We start from the raw sequence: 16,629 nt of genomic DNA, 5'->3' as shown, positions 1-16,629 counted from the left end.
GTCATACATGAGGAAGCTAACAAACAACTGAAAAGAGTTTGTTCTTTTTCTTTTGATAGCTTAGTTTTTAGATACCGAGAGTGTGGAAGTGGACAGATTTGTAGTCAGACAGATCTAGCTTTGCTCTTTCTAGATGAGAGACTTTGAGTATATCACTTAACCTCTCCAAGCCTAATTCTCATCGTAAAATGAAAATATAGGCATACCTTGTTTTATTGTGCTTCACTTTATTGCACTTCACAGATATGTTTTTTACAAATTGAGGATTTGTGGCAATCCTGAGTCACAGTTTCCCAACAGCATCGCTTTTTAAGTAAGGTATGTACATTGTTTTTTAGATATAATGCTATTGCACACTTAACAGACTACAGTGTAGTATCAACATAACTTTTGTATGCACTGGGAAGCCAAAATATTTGCGACTCACTTGATCGCGATATTCGCTTTCTTTCAGTGGTCTGGAACCGAACCCACAGTATCTCTGGGGTATGCCTGTAATAAAACCTGCTTCACAGGGTTGTGTAATACATGGGCACAGCTCATAGTAGAAACTCAATAAAAGGTAGTTTATTTCCCTTTGATTCTAAGAAATGATTTATTTGATTTAATGTCTTATAAGAAAAATGTCTGTCTTAGAAATATAACCTCAACATCACTGGACTTCACCAGCATGGGAGTACTAATAATACATAAATACTAATACATTTTTAAAACCTGTTTCCACATTTAACTAATACAGTAATTCCTGGGTATCACTAGGGATGTGTCTTGTGCGTCTCTCATCTTCATTCAGCCCTTTGCTGATGTCTGCTGCCCAGGAAGATCAACTTGGGGGCCACGCCTCGCCCCTGCGTCTCCTGGTGATCCTCAATGAGAATACGCTGGTTGTGTTTTCTCTGAGAACCCTAGAGATACCCAAACTAATACCGTCAAGAGGCCAAGGTGACATGACTTCCTGTTAAGACTTCAGTGCAACACAAGCACACTATGTATGCAGAGATGATCCTCTCCCCATTTTCTCCCTTGGCCACTTGGACCACAAACAGCACTACTTGTGCCTCCCTATGAAAAAAGCTTCTTCAGCTTCTTCTTAATCCCTCATCGGCCATAAGCAAGGACCAGGAATCTCTCTATCTCAAGGTCCCCTATTCCATATAATCCCACCCTAATGCAAACCAATTTCTGCATATTTCAGACTGTCAGGTTCCCAGTTCATCATAACCATCCAGACTCTGAAATGCAGTTTAGGCTCAGCTGGAACCCTCTCGACTGTAACAATTACTGCACATTCTGATATTCTGATTCTTCATCCACTAGAGTTCTGCCCTCCAAATCAAAAGTATACAACAGAGGGCTTCCCTGGTGGTGCAGGGGTTGAGAGTCCACCTGCCGATGCAGGGGACACGGGCTCGTGCCCCGGTCCGGGAAGATCCCACATGCCGCGGAGCGGCTGGGCCCGTAAGCCATGGCCGCTGAGCCTGCGCATCCGGAGGCTGTGCTCCGCAACGGGAGAGGCCACAACAGTGAGAGGCCCGCGTACCGCAAAAAAAAAAAAAAAAAAAAAAAAAAAAAAGTATACAACAGAGTAAAATGTGTAATATAAATTTATTCTGTGACATCTTCCTCATTGAAGATATTTTAAAATAGATTAAAATATATCAATATTTTATGAAAAATAAATACCTAGTATAAGAATTTAGATAATACCTGTAATATACATGATTTGACCCTGAGTATCCTCTTTTTTTTTTCATTTCAAACAATATTTTTAAAAGAGTAACATGAAAACGATAAGGATTACTGCATTCTTCATGTATCTGGTGTCTCATAAATTTTAATTCAACTGCCAGTTCTTTTCTCAACTATACACGTTAATGCTATTTGCTTCTCGTTTTGAATGGGGAGAGTATCCATTTTCGGTTTAACAGTGATATTTAGGTCTTCTTTCTCTGCTTCTTCAAGAAAATTCTTCATGCTGAGTTTGAACAGTAATCGAGGGTCTGTTCCAGAAAGTGGTGGGCAATTACAGCTCTCTCTAATTTTGAGTGCCTACAAAGAAAGAATACAACACAGAATATATACACATATATAAATTAATTAAGGTTATTCCAGTAATTCCTAATATGCTCTATGTGAAACAATGAAATATAAGAATACATTCTGTATTTTTACAATAAAAGGTATCTTAACTACAACATATGAAAGAGAACCATATATAAATTCATAGTAAATAGTTATATCTACATGATTTGTTTATATAATAAGATATCTGCAAAAAACAACTGTATTAGCAATGGCTGCCCACTGTCCTATTGGGGATAAATAAGGCTTCTTGGAAGTATGATTTGTCAAACTCGAGCCAATCCTGAGAACATTATTCAGATTAGAGAATATCTGAAGACGCAGAGATTTGTCAAACTCGAGCCAATCCTGAGAACATTATTCAGATTAGAGAATATCTGAAGACGCAGAGAGATTTTTTTCAAGAGAGAGAAAACAACAGAAAATAGATGTGAACATACTGAAAGAAGATATACATGACTGGGACAGTCTGGGGTAGAAATGATGCTGATAACCTAGAAAAGAAAGCAAATCAAAATCATGACAACTTTTAACTCCAGGAAAAATAAAACGATGCAGGGAAAAGTAAGCACAGTATACGACATGGCTCAGCTGTGATTAGTGTTTACAGTTTTTAAAAACTGCATCTTTATCTAACCAAAATCACAACTTAACCATATTGGGAAGGGGGAGAGCTGGATACATGTGTGTGTATGCACAGGGTGTGACAGTGGTAAGGGAGAACTTAATTCTCATCCTCTATGGGGGAAAAGAAATAGATAATACCTAAAACCGAAAAGTTAGGAAGTAGCAATATAAGCACGTTATACAGATAAGGTGGGAAGTACCAAAAGAATCATTTAATAGAGTTGCAAATGGTTACCCTTGAAACTGAAGGCAGGATAGGGAGACTGCCGCTTTAAGCACTAGCCTTAGAGAACTATGTGCTTCTTCAAAGCGGGTACACGAATGACTTTAAGACATGAAAACTAAAATAGCAATTTTTTTAAGGGAAAAAAGTCTTAATACCTAAGGGGTTTTAAAAGAAAGATGTTTAAGGGGAAAAGCTAGTTTAGGTTTTTACTACTTCTAAATGTTTCATAGTGATGCATGTTAAGGGAGGAAAAGCAGGGGAGGGGAGAGTCAGTGCTTCGGGAGTAGGAAAGTTTTAAAAATGTAAGTTCTTACTGATAAAATAATGACTTGGAGTAGTGGGGAGAAGACCTAAAGGACAAGGACCTGAGGGAAGAGGTCGCGTGGGTACCTAGAAGAAGAGAATTCCAAGAAGCAGCAGTGAGTGCCAGAACCTGAGAAGGGAGCATGGCTGGAATGCTGTGGAGGAAGCCAGGGCAGCTGCAGCAGAGGCGGGAAGGAGGCAGGAGCAGACTGTGGGATCTCACAGGTCACGCTGCGGATTTTGGGTTTTCCTCTGAGTGGGCCTGCTCCTGATATTTGTGGGGTCCATGGTCAGAATGCAAATGGAGGCTCAGATACCATATATTTAAACATCTAAAATGACTACATAAAAAAATGTTCTATTCTACTTTGAGGAACAGACAATCAAAATGACTCTGACGGGGACGTTCCTGGTGGTCCAGTGGTTGAGAATCCACGTTCCAATGCAGGGGACGCGGGTTCAATCCCTGGTTGGGGAACTAAGATCCCACATGCCGCGGGGTCAACTAAGCCCGCGCACCGCAACTACAGAGCCCGTGCCCCACCTAGAGAGAAGCCCGCGCACCACAACAAAAGATCCTGTGTGCTGCAACTAAGACGCAATGCAGCCAGAAATAAATAAATTAATTAATTAATTAATATTAAAAAAAAAAGTAGCTGTACCTTTTTTAAAAAAATGACTCAGACAGCCAAGTACAAAATTAGAATTCTTTAATTTCACATGTAAGGTTGCAGGGAGCCTACCCCAGCTGCTGCTGCCACTGGCCTGCTGTCCACTCCCTTCTCCTCCCACCCCTGGCCTACCTGGCACAGTGAGGGACCTTGTGTGCGTGCGTCCAAAGGAAGAGGTCCACGCAGGCCCTGAAAGCGGGCTCCAAAGTGTTTGGGCGAGGAATTCCACTATCCCAAATACCAGAGTGCCATGTGGTGAGGGCACAGGTTCTTAAAACGGACTACTCCCTTAGCTCCCATGGGAGAGGGGGGCATGCAACCAGAGGCAAGCCAGAAAAGGGTCTTTTTAAATGGTCGAGGCCAGGGCAAGAGCTTGGGTCTAGGAGACCTTTGACCCTGAATGAGGCTATAAGTTACCAAAATAAACTGAAGAGGAAAAAGCATTACAGTGAAATTCTTTGGTGATAGGGGCCTTGTCTGAAATTTCTTTGTATCTCACAATACAGTAGATTTAATATGTATTGAGCGTTAAATAAATGTTAGTTAAAGTAAATTGAACTGAAAAAAGGAAGAAAATGTTTCCCAGCTATAGCACTAAAGTAAAAAGAAATTCAGACCCTCAGCTAAATGGTGACCTACTGTCCAAACAAGGATACCTTTGGGAGTGAAAGGAAATGCTATTAAAATAAGATTTACACTGAGACATCAGGCATAAACTGAGACTGTCCTGTCAAAACTGGGACGTACAGTTTACTCTTGCTTTAACTCCTTTACAACCATGTTGATGTTCTTTTCCAAGTGAGAAGCCAACCTGTCACGGCTGCTACATCACATGCCTAAGGCCTTCACTGGTATCAGTAAAGGGCCAGGTGTGGAGTTCAGCAGGTAGTAGCTGGCACAGCTGAATTTAGCAATGAGAGATGCAAAGCAGCAAACAAAGAGAAGAGTGCCATATCCTACAACCTTTTATGTTCAGTAAAAGCTCTTCTCTTTCCCTTAAATGATTTTATTCAGGACTTTCACATTCAACAAATATTTAGAACGTCACACTGAGTAAGGTGCTAGGTAACACATTGATCAGAACGAAGTCATGATCCCTGCCCTCATGCAATTTACTTTGCGTTTCCCCACGACTGGGCATTTGAATTGTTTCCATAGTTTTGTTTTATGTGGGTTTTATAAATTACCCTGCTATGAAAACCTTTGTTTAAAAAAAAGATGTTATTTTTCTAACCTCCATTTGGGTTTACTTGAGGGAGACCCCCTAAAATAGAATGATCTAATCAAAGAGTAAGAATAGAGTATAATTTTTGTTATATAGGACCAGACTGCTTTCACCAGAAAGGCTTTACCACCTTATAATGTCATCCGTGTACATACATACCTGAGTTATTCATAATCAACAGAACATAAGATTTTATGATTTCTATCTAGATAACCACATAATTTCAAACCTCAGAATCCTTAGAAATCATCAGTTAAATTTTACAGAGAAGAAATTGAGCCCTAGAGAGGTTAAGTGACTGGTAGGAAACAAAAAACTGCTTAGCGTTTGTTTATTCACTTGTAATTGCCAAAATTGGAAGCAACCAGGATGTCCTTTAGTAGGTTACTGCATACCTGTGATGCGAGCAGACAATGCAATATTATTCAGCACTAATAAGAAATAGTGCTGGCTACTTTTATGGCTTTTATCAAGTCATAAAAAGACATGGAAGAACCTTAAATGTATGTTTTTAAGTGAAAAAACAAAAGCTAATCTGCAAAGGCTACCTAGTGTATGACCCTAGTTACATACATGACATTCTGGAAAAGGCAAAACTATGGAGACACTAAAAAGATCCATGGTTGTCAGGGGCTGGGGGGAAGACAGGGAGGAACAGGCAGAGCAGAGAGCATTTTCAGGGCAATGAAACTACTCTATGTGGTACTATAATGATAAACACATGTCATTATACATTTGTCAAAACCCATCGAATGTACAACACTAAGAGTGAACCCTAATGTAAACTATGGACTTTGGGTCGTAATAATGGGGCAATGTAGGTTCAACTAGTGTAACAAATGTAGCACTCTGGTGCAGGATTTTGATAGTGGGGGGAGCCTGTTTCCATATGGAAGCAAGAGGTAGATGGGAAATCTCTACCTTCCACTCAATTTTGCTATGAATCTAAAATTGCTCTTAAAAATAAAGTCTGTTTTTTAAAAAGCTGGCATGGAAGTACTGATAAAAAGGCTTAGAAAAAAGGGATTAGAACACACTTTTGTTGTTTTTAATACTTTTGCATTACATGTACTAATGGGGTTTTTTGTTTTTTGGTTTTTTTTTTTTTTGCACCACATTATATGTTTCTTGAGTAAATCTTTTACTGAATAAAATGCACTTTGGAGATGTCTGAGCTACATTTCCTTAATTGCTAGAAAAACTATACATACTTTATAAAGGTTTTCTGTTACTGTTTGTTCATCTGTGAACTGTTTTTCTCCTCTACCCATCAAGCAGAATCCTGTTACAGACCACACATATTTCCATCAAATCTTCACCTGCTTTGCATAGTAAGATTTTATCGCATATGTTGGTAAAATATTCTTTTCTCACTTTCGTTTCCACATTAATTTTATTACATTTTGCCGTGTCAACATCTTTTATTTTTTATAAATTCAAATCTTAGTAAATATGCCTTCATCTCTTTTAAAGTAAGCAATGTTTTCCCACTCTACAGCTAGAATATGCCTTTCTATTTCCTTTGTTTTCTGTGTTTAACTTCATGCACTGCACATAATAGGTACTTAATAAATGCAGGCTGAATTTTAAACAAACATTTATAGAACACAAGCTATGAATAAATGGTTATGATAAATGTCATAAGAAAAACACTCTTAAGAGTTTACATTCTAAGAGAAAACAGGAACACACTCTCATAATAAGAATATACAATTCTAAGAATCCCATGTAGGGCTTCCCTGGCAGCGCAGTGGTTGAGAATCTGCCTGCCAATGCAGGGGACATAGGTTCGAGCCCTGGTCTGGGAAGATCCCACGTGCTGCAGAGCAAGTGGGCCCGTGAGCCACAACTACTGAGCCTGCGCAGCTGGAGCCTGTGCTCCGCAACAAGAGAGGCCACAATAGTGAGAGGCCCGCGCACCGCGATGAAGAGTGACCCCCGCTTGCCGCAACTAGAGAAAGCCCTCGCACAGAAACGAAGACCCAACACAGCCAAAAATAAACATACAAATAAATAAATTAATTAAAAAAAAAAAAAAGAATCCCATGTAAGATCTAGAGTTAAATATGGGATTATGGGATTAGCCAGCCTAAAGATTCCAACTAGGAGTAAAAGGAACTAACATTTACTGTTCATTTTCTATGTACCTTGCACTGTGCCAGGCATTTCACCTGTATTCTAAATTGGTATTATGATATGAACCACTTTTGAAATCTTGGGCTCAGTGTTGAATACTTATCATTAAAGTGTCTTATAAGGGAGGGAGGGAGGGAAGGAGGCAGGACCTTACCCCACAAACATACAAGTACATACATAAAACATCCAGGACTTATTGCTATCCTAATATTACAGATGAAGAAAGCTGAATGTTAGATTAGGTAGCTACCTCAAAGTTAGGTGAGTGGGTCAGATTAAAACCCCAAACTCCTTAGACCACTGCTATTTTTTCACTACTTCCTATAAGCATTCTTTTCCCATCATGGACTATTAATCTGCTGCATGCTAAACTTCTGAGAGAATGTAACTGTTATTCAACTGCATTGCCCAATTTTTCTATTTTTAACACAGTATTTTATTACTTACCTTTCCTATTATTACCATCATGCAATAATTTAACAAATATTCGCTAAGTATCTCAGAAATGGTCTCAGGCACTACGGATATAGCAGTGAAAAGGGGCCTTACATTCTGGGGGAGGAGACAGATAATAAGTAAACAAGGGAACTTTAGTTAAGTACACAAAGAAATTAAACAGTAAACTGCAGTAAACAGTAAACTTACAGTAAACTGCAGTAAACAGTAAACTTACAGTAAACTGCAGTAAACAGTAAAATTACAGAATGACTGCATGGAAGAGAGGCTATTGCAGATTGGGGGATCAGAAAAAGCCTCCCTAGGCACATAACATTTGTGTAAAGAGCTGAGGGAAGAATGTTCCAGGCTGAGAAATCGGCAAGTAGAGGGGTTGTAAGGAGGAAAGAGGCTCCACGTGAAATAGCTGGAATCAAGGAAAACCTGGGGAGAGTGGCACGTGAAAAAGCTGGAGAGGCAGGCAGTGGCCAAATTACATGATTTAAAGACCAAGTAAGGAGTTTGGATTTTTATTCAAAGTTAAATGAGAAACCACTGAAAGCATGGGAATGACATTAAAAAGAGCATTCTGGCTACTGTATTGAAAATACGTTGTTAGGGATTGAGGTGAAAAGTGGAACAAGAAGATTAAAATAGGAGATGGCTGCAGTTAACCTAGGGAAGAGATGATGGTGACTTTTACTAGGGCAGTAGCAATGCTGATGGAGAAGGGAATACATCCCTAATGCCTTGTGGAGGCTGTCGACAAAATTTTCTAGTTGGCAAGATACAGAGAGGAAGGGAAGAGAGAAATTAAAGATGAGTCCTAGATTTCCTCCTCTGTGTTAATAGCTTCTTTTATTATGCTGCCCATGCATCTGAGGACAGTTTACTTGCTCACTGTAAATCATTATTGTTAAGCAGTACTGTATGGTTGGCTGGTTAATGACACCAGTCCATAAATTCTTTTAAAGGTGTTGTTCTTATCAAATTGTCAAAACAAAATCTTTTTACTCACAAAATGATTAACATTTTGCTCATCAAATAATTAACAATGCCCCTTTCTATATTTTGAAGCTAGAATTAATTATTCACCGAACATTTGTTCTTTGAACTTTTAAAAAAATTCTCCAAAGTTAATCCCCATCAGGGCTAGGTGTCCTTTTCTCTACTTATTTGTTATGACTCTCTGGGTTTCTAATACAGTTGTTTTTATTTATTTGATTTAATTACACCTTACCACTTTCCTCAAAATTTAATTTGAGGAGGTTCATTCTAGTTATAATTTCTACTTCTAGCTGCATCCATTTTGGCAATACTCACAAACACACACACACTCATGCATGCACACACTTTATTTCTGATTTTGACCTGGCCCATTAACTAATATCCAACTAAAAATAACATTCTTCGAAGTATTTTTGGTCCTCCTGTGTGTTAATTATTGTAGCTCCTCTCCTGATCATAGTTACATTTCATTCTTTGTCTAACTAACCAATGATTCTCACTTTGACTAAATTTTCCAAAGAAACAACTATTGTAATCTTGCTTATTTCTGCTTAATTTTATTAATGGTATTTTCCCTATCTGGGACACATTACTCTATTTCTTTTCTCTTCTGTCTTATTAATATAGACATTTAAATCGATAAAATTTCCTTTACAAATCAGTTTGACAGCAACCCATGAAAACATAGCTATATCACTGCTCTTATTTTTTATGGATTTCTCTCTTGCCTTATACACAATTTTATTTTAACTTTCACCCATCTTTTATTTTTTGTTATGCTAATTTTAATGTACTGTGTTCTGACAATTTGAACCATAACATTTTTTATATTACATACACATATTTTTTGTCCAAAAAAGTTGTATGACCAATATTGCTATAAAAGATTTATGCACATTTAAGAAGGAAATATACATCTATTTCCAAGCATTTAGTCTCTAATGTTGGTTAAATCTTATTTTTGTCCTATTCATTCACTCATTTCATTCATTCACTCATTTCTTTGTTAATTCCTTTACATGATCTGTGGTTTTCTAAGAACAGCAGGGTGCAAGCTATAATCACAATCATATATAAACAAACTAAACTATACATTTTACCTAATTCTCGAGAGTCAGTGGATTCTGTAAAGAGCACTACTGCTACTGAGCACTTCACTGACATATTGTTTTATGTGTTTCATTTATTAAGGGATCTTCCACCTTAAAAGAAAGAAAAGTTGGTTTGGCTGGATACCATAGCAAAGTGTATTAGCTCCACTGGTTTCTGTTTGGTTGGTTGGTTTTGTTTCTTTCCCCCTTAAACCCTTACAGTTCTCCAAAGTCTGAAAAGTAAGATCCAAAGTCATTCTTACTATTGTTTTTAAATTTTCTCTTTATACCTTGGCATCTTTAAGAGCCTATCTTTGCAATGACGATTAAACACTTGATAAATTTAACTATATAGGGATGTTCATATCAGGCTTCTCATGCATGATGCTCTGGGATTCTTCTAAAAACCTATCTTTAGAAATGCTATCTAAATCAAAAAATGGATATAGAAACCAAAGTCAAAGAAATAAAGACATGAATGAATCCTTACCACTGTTAATGCAGTTTGGATTTCCTTGTGTCTTCAGTATGCTTCCATTGTTTAGACACTTTTTAGCTTTGGGTGTTTTAATTTGGTTGTGCTATGTTCCTCTATCTCCAAGCATCAATGAGTCTTTGCTCTGGAGCATCAAATCTTCTCTTTACAACCTCCAATGAAAGTTTTACAAGCTTCTCTGCTGTATTCACAAGTTTAGCAAGTTTTTGAAATGGATGTATCTTACATTTGTAAAGTCATTCTTCTTCTGTCACTTTCAATGTAGTTAAGTCAGCCTTATCATGCCAGCTTCACGTGGGGCTGTTTCTGTAGTTTTCATCACCTAGGCTGTCCTCTCCAATGAAGTAACATTTTTAAATTACACTGAGATTTGAGATTTGGTTTTGTTTTTAAGATTTTTCTACTCTTTGAAGCTTATCTTACTGGGGGAAAATGGGCATTTCAGAGGCTTTGTTTTTTGGTTGTTATTGTTGGATTTAGTTTAGACGAGGGTCTTTGTGGTGGTATTAGTTAAGGACACTCAGACACTACCTAGTCTGTTAAATACAATTACCTATGATCAACTTTCCTTTCTTGCCAACTCTTAGGCACTCATCATCATTCTGATTTTTTTAAAAAATCTGTCTTACCTACATCTTTTTTTTTTTTTTTTTTTTTTTTTTTTTTGCGGTATGCGGGCCTCTCACTGTTGTGGCCTCTCCCGTTGCGGAGCACAGGCTCCAGATGCGCAGGCTCAGCGGCCATGGCTCACGGGCCCAGCCGGTCCGTGGCATGTGGGATCTTCCCAGAATGGGGCACGAACCCGTGTCCCCTGCATCGGCAGGTGGACTCTCAACCACTGCACCACCAGGGAAGCCCTTACTTACATCTTAAATCTACTCTTGAGTAGGAGAAAAATGTGGCTGCAACATCTTTTATTCCGTTAGAGTTGACTTGGCTGGTCTGAGTTCCTTCTTCACTGTTCTAATTCCTCCTGAAGACACACATTTAGCTAAGCCTTTAGAGACAGAGGAGGATGATATTTCCTTAATCAAAACACTTCTCAGGTTGCTAAAGAACTGGATCTTTTGCAGAGTGCCAAATCACCACTCCACAATCACTTGCTGGTCATAAGGGGGAAAACCACATTTCCATAAGAGGCGTTAAGGCCATCACCATCCAACGCCCCTGATCAAACGTGACATCACTAAACATGGAGCAGCCAGATTAAGAGAATCCTGATGTGAAGCAATATGAAGCACAGTTGCACAACCTATAAAATATTCTTGCCAAAAACTAACTTTCACTTATAGGTATACAGAGAAACAAGTTGGTCAAAATCACTAAGAAGCAAGCAGATAAATCTAGAATGTGGGACTAGATCTATTCAACATGTCAACATGTTTAAAAACAAACAAAACAGAGGGGAGGGGCACTGTTCTAAAGTCAGACTTAAGGGACACAGCAACCAGATGCTGTGTATGGATACTGATGGATTATGATTTGAACAAAACAATCAGAAAACTATATTTTGAGACAGAGAAATTTGAATATGCACAGGATACTTAACTGTGTTGAGGAGAATTACTTGATTTTCTTAGCTATGATAATGGTATGATTACGAAAGAAAATGATACTACTTTCTAAACTACATACTGAAGTAATTAGAAGGGAAAGCCCTCATGTCTAGGATTTGCATTAAAATACTTCTGGGGAAAGAAATAAGAGAAGAGGCAGATGAAGCAAGTGTATAAAAAGGTTGCTACTACTGAATGTAAGTGAAAAACGGGGGTTTATTAAATTATTCAAATTATTCTCTATCTTTACATACGTTTTAAAATTTTTATTATCAAAAGGTAAACTAAAAAATTTTTCTTTAGAACAAAACTTTTTCCTCTGTAGCTTCCCTTTTCCTCTGTCATTTTTGCATTTCTATAACTTCATTCTTGATTTTACATCTACGTCTTCAGTTCTAAATGGCTCATGAGAGGTTTAAATGTTTCTTCTGAAAAATGAAAGCAGTCTCTTTACACCCTCTCAATCTCCAACTCTTTCCCTTGATTTCTGAAGGTTAAGCATATACTTTTCAAAAGATCTGAAATTTTAGCATCAATAATCTCAATGCAAAAACTCACTAGAAACAAATTTAACAGAAAATAATGAGAACAGTAGGTTACCACTTTAAGAGACAGAGAATACAAGGATAATGTCTATGTGGCTACTTAAAAATAACAAAACAAAACTTCTGTTTATTATTAGTCTGACAGGATGATTCGATTTGGTTTCAACTTGAAAGGCTACTGGAAGACAACAGGAAATAAAAACAGAGAAAACTGTGAAAGAATTTGAAATGGGCATGAGAAGATCATTTGGTATCCTGTCAAATGCATCCTTTGGTATTATCCCAGCCTTTCATGGCTTTAGAGAGATTTTACCACTCTGTAAGTTGTAGAAAACTTAAAACAATGTAAATGATACTTGTCCACAGAAAAGGAAATGAACTATGTCTGGTGAAATGCAACTGATTATTGCCTTATGAATGCATCAGTTTTGCACCTACTTGTACAGTCATCTGAACTAGTTGTAAGATATTACTGGCTCCCTCATTAATAATAAGTTAAATAAAATCTCAGATGTGGTTCATTTTATATTTGTGTAAGTCATGATTTTACCTTAATTTTTTTTTTTTCTCCTCTAACTCATTTCCTTTCATAAACTGCAATGGAAATTGGAGCCTGACTAATTTTTTAAGTGGTCTAATTAAGTATAAATAACTAAAACTTTGAATAGATATAAAAAATTAAAAATTAAGGCCACCTTGACACAGGTCAATTATCCTCTGGAATGATAAAATAATATGGAAAAGTTTTCAAATAAAATTTTATGATCAACCACTCTTAACATATGAGAATCAGGTATTAAGAAATGGCTGTATTTATTCCCAGTAATAATAGAAATATTTATAAAACAACTGCTGGTACACATCAGGATTCTTCTAGGTACTACATATCAAGTAAAACAGCAATTATTTATGCATAAAAATATAAACTATAATAATTAAGTTCAAAAAAGGAAAAAAGACAGGAAAAAAAATTAAAGCCAAAGAAGCCTCATAATTAGATTAAAAGCTTCCTTTGAAAAAGAAACCAAGACGTTTCAAGGAAAAAAAATCACCTCAAATTTTAAACATATTTTTCTAAAAATATCATTACTTTTCTCCCCTTTCCCTATAAAAGCAAGTTTTTTCTAATAGCCCATTCATTTCAGCCTCAAGTAGATACACATCACATGCACCATAATATTTTTTTAAGGTTTTAGACAATGTTACTGTCAGGCTTCCTGGCTTTATATGATTCAGAGGCCAATTCAATTACAGTAGCTGCTATGATATTTGCCTTTTCCTCAACACTCTTCTTGTCAGACAAAATGAAATTCTGCAAGGTGAACAGTGTATGTTTGTGTACATTGGCCAACAACGACATTTCACTTCAATGTTAAACACACTCACATTTTCTACTTATGAGATGTATAATATTAATGATTTATGCATTTACTTTGTCCAATTATAAATGTGTAAGAATGATTTACACACGAGTTAAAATCCCCAGCTTCCTTAAAGTTTAAAGAATTTGAAATAAAATGAGATTAAAATGAATGCATTTGTAGTCTGCCACTGATTCTCATGTCTAAATATTAAATGTAGTAACGTTGAAACTCAAGATTTAAAAAATAGTTTACAAATAAAGCTGACATTGCAAGTTCTAAGAACGTTAAAAAATAAATCCTGTTCAAAATTATGACTACAATAACATAACCCCAGACAACTAGTAAGTCCAAATTAATCGTTTTTCCTACATATTCTATTATTCTCCATCCTCTTCCCCCTCACCAAGGAAAGGATGGCATAGAGTTGGTGAGAGAAGAAATAATACAAAATTCAGTATAAATGCTTTCAGTTGTAAAATAAATCTTTCAAGTAAATTTCTACCCTGGGTTATCATACAGTTTCTCTTATTCACACCTATTCATATTGTATAATGATACTTACAGAAGGAAAATTAAATAAGGTCTTTCGAGGACAACGTATGGTATATACATATAAATTTAAAATCTGAACATTGTAACTATAATTTCAAAACTGTCATACTATTAAACATCAACAGGTTGATATAACATCTGTTCTTCAGTTTTTCTCCCAAGTTGTTATGGTAACCGAATATGTGGAACATGTGTTTCCTAAATTTAACTGATTATTTCAAGTAAATAAAATTATAACATATCATATTATTAACTACAAATAATATTATTACTATAACCCTATTTTTATCCTTTTTAAATGCTAGTGGATCACAGGATTATATTTAACTAGGCATTTACACATGCTTTATCTCAGAATTCACATTTAAAAAAAAAAGGGCATTTTTTTTCTAATTTGGGGGTGTTTTCTTGATTTAGAAACAAAACAATAAAGGAACTAGTCTATTTTCTGAACAATATACTATACTAAAGTATTCCAAAATTATATGATTGTACTGCTTTGTAGGAGCCGTAGATCACATTCTTTTCAAACATAATTCAGATCCTGTTACTCCTCTAGTCCTCAGCTCAAACCCTCCAGTGGTGTTCCATCTCTGACAAAAGCCAGTCTTTTTTTTTTTTTGCGGGGCTGTAGAGCCTTGCACCCTCCACCTTCCCTTGCTTACCCCATCCAATTACACTGATTTCCTTGCTGGTCGTCAAATACCAGGCTCACTACTGCCTCAGGGACTTGTACTTACTATTCCCTCTGCCTGCAAGGTTCTTCCTCCTGGGAAGCTACATGGCTCACTCTCTCACTTATTTCAAGTCTTCATTCAAATACCATCTTCCCAGTGAAACCTCCTCTGACCCAACCCCATTTCTTTTTTTCTTTTTTTAACATCTTTATTGGAGTATAATTGCTTTACAATGGTGTGTTAGTTCCTGCTGCATAACAGAGTGAATCAGCCATACGTATACATATATCCCCATATCTCCTCCCTCTGCGTCTCCCTCCCACCCTCCCTATCCAACCCCTCCAGGTGGTCACAAATCACCGAGCTGATCTCCCTGTGCTATGCAGCCGCTTCCCACTAGCTATCTACTATACATTTGGTAGTGTATATATGTCCCTGCCACTCTCTCACTTCGTCCCAGCTTACCCTTCCCCCTCCCCATGTCCTCAAGTCCATTCTCTACATCTGCGTTCTTTGTTTTTTTTTCCTGGTTTTTTTTAACATCTTTATTGCAGTATAATTGCTTTACAATGGTTTGTTAGTTTCTGCTTTATAACAAAGTGAATCAGTTATATATATATATACATATGTTCCCATATCTCTTCCCTCTTGCGTCTCCCTCCCTCCCACCCTCCCTATCCCACCCCTCTAGGTGATCACAAAGCACCGAGCTGAAAAAAAAAAAAAGGTCATGAAGAACCTAGGGGTAAGACGGGAATAAAGACACGTCTGCGTTTTTATTGCTGTCCTGCCCCTATGTTCTTCAGAACCTTTTTTTTCTTTTAGATTCCATATATATGTGTTAGCATACGGTATTTGTTTTTCTCTTTCTGACTTACTTCACTCTGTATGACAGACTCTAGGTCCATCCACCTCACTACAAATAACTCAATTTCGTTTCTTTTTATGGCTGAGTAATATTCCACTGCATATATGTACCACATCTTCTTTATCCATTCATCTGTCGATGGACACCTAGGTTGCTTCCATGTCCTAGTTATTGTAAATAGAGCTGCAATGAACATTGTGGTACATGACTCTTTTTGAATTATGGTTTTCTCAGGGTATATGCCCAGTAGTGGGATTGCTGGGTCATATGGCAGTTCTATTTTTAGTTTTTTAAGGAACCTCCATACTGTTCTCCATAGTGGCTGTATTAATTTACATTCCTACCAACAGTGCAAGAGTATTCGCTTTTCTCCACACCCTCTCCAGCATTTGTTTGTAGATTTTTTGATGATGGCCATTCTGACCGGTGTGAGGTGATACCTCATTGTGGTTTTGATTTGCATTTCTCTAATGATTAGTGATGTTGAGCATCCTTTCATGTGTTTGTTGGCAATCTGTGTATCTTCCTTGGAGAAATGTCTGTTTAGGTCTTCTGCCCATTTTTGGATTGGGTTGTTTGTTTTTTGGATATTGAGCTGCATGAACTGCTCGTATATTTTGGAGATTAATCCTTTGTCAGTTGCTTCATTTGCAAATATTTTCTCCCATTCTGAGGGTTGCCTTTTTGTCTTGTTTATGGTTTCCTTTGCTGTGCAAAAGCTTTGAAGTTTCATTAGGTCCCATTTGTTTATTTTTGTTTTTATTTCC

At 37.0% G+C, this 16,629-nt stretch overlaps 1 protein-coding gene across 6 annotated transcripts in view; it reads right to left on the bottom strand.

Annotated features, from left to right (window-relative positions):
* Positions 1-1,586: 1,586 nt before the first annotated feature.
* OMA1 (OMA1 zinc metallopeptidase) overlaps positions 1,587-16,629 on the bottom strand; it is an 83,241-nt gene continuing 68,198 nt past the window's right edge. For 5 of the 6 annotated variants that reach the window (XM_033865921.2, XM_033865918.2, XM_033865934.2 and 2 more), the window contains one exon: positions 1,587-2,049. In XM_033865921.2, coding sequence (XP_033721812.1) covers positions 1,840-2,049 — 210 coding nt within the window. In that variant the 3' untranslated portion in view covers positions 1,587-1,839. The remainder of the gene's footprint in view (positions 2,050-16,629) is intronic. The other variant, XR_012324614.1, reaches the window with a different exon arrangement.

Source organism: Tursiops truncatus, chromosome 1 (genome assembly GCF_011762595.2).
Source record: "Tursiops truncatus isolate mTurTru1 chromosome 1, mTurTru1.mat.Y, whole genome shotgun sequence".
In the NCBI taxonomy this organism is placed as follows: Eukaryota; Metazoa; Chordata; class Mammalia; order Artiodactyla; family Delphinidae; genus Tursiops; species Tursiops truncatus.
This window is presented reverse-complemented; position numbering and strand designations above follow the sequence as displayed.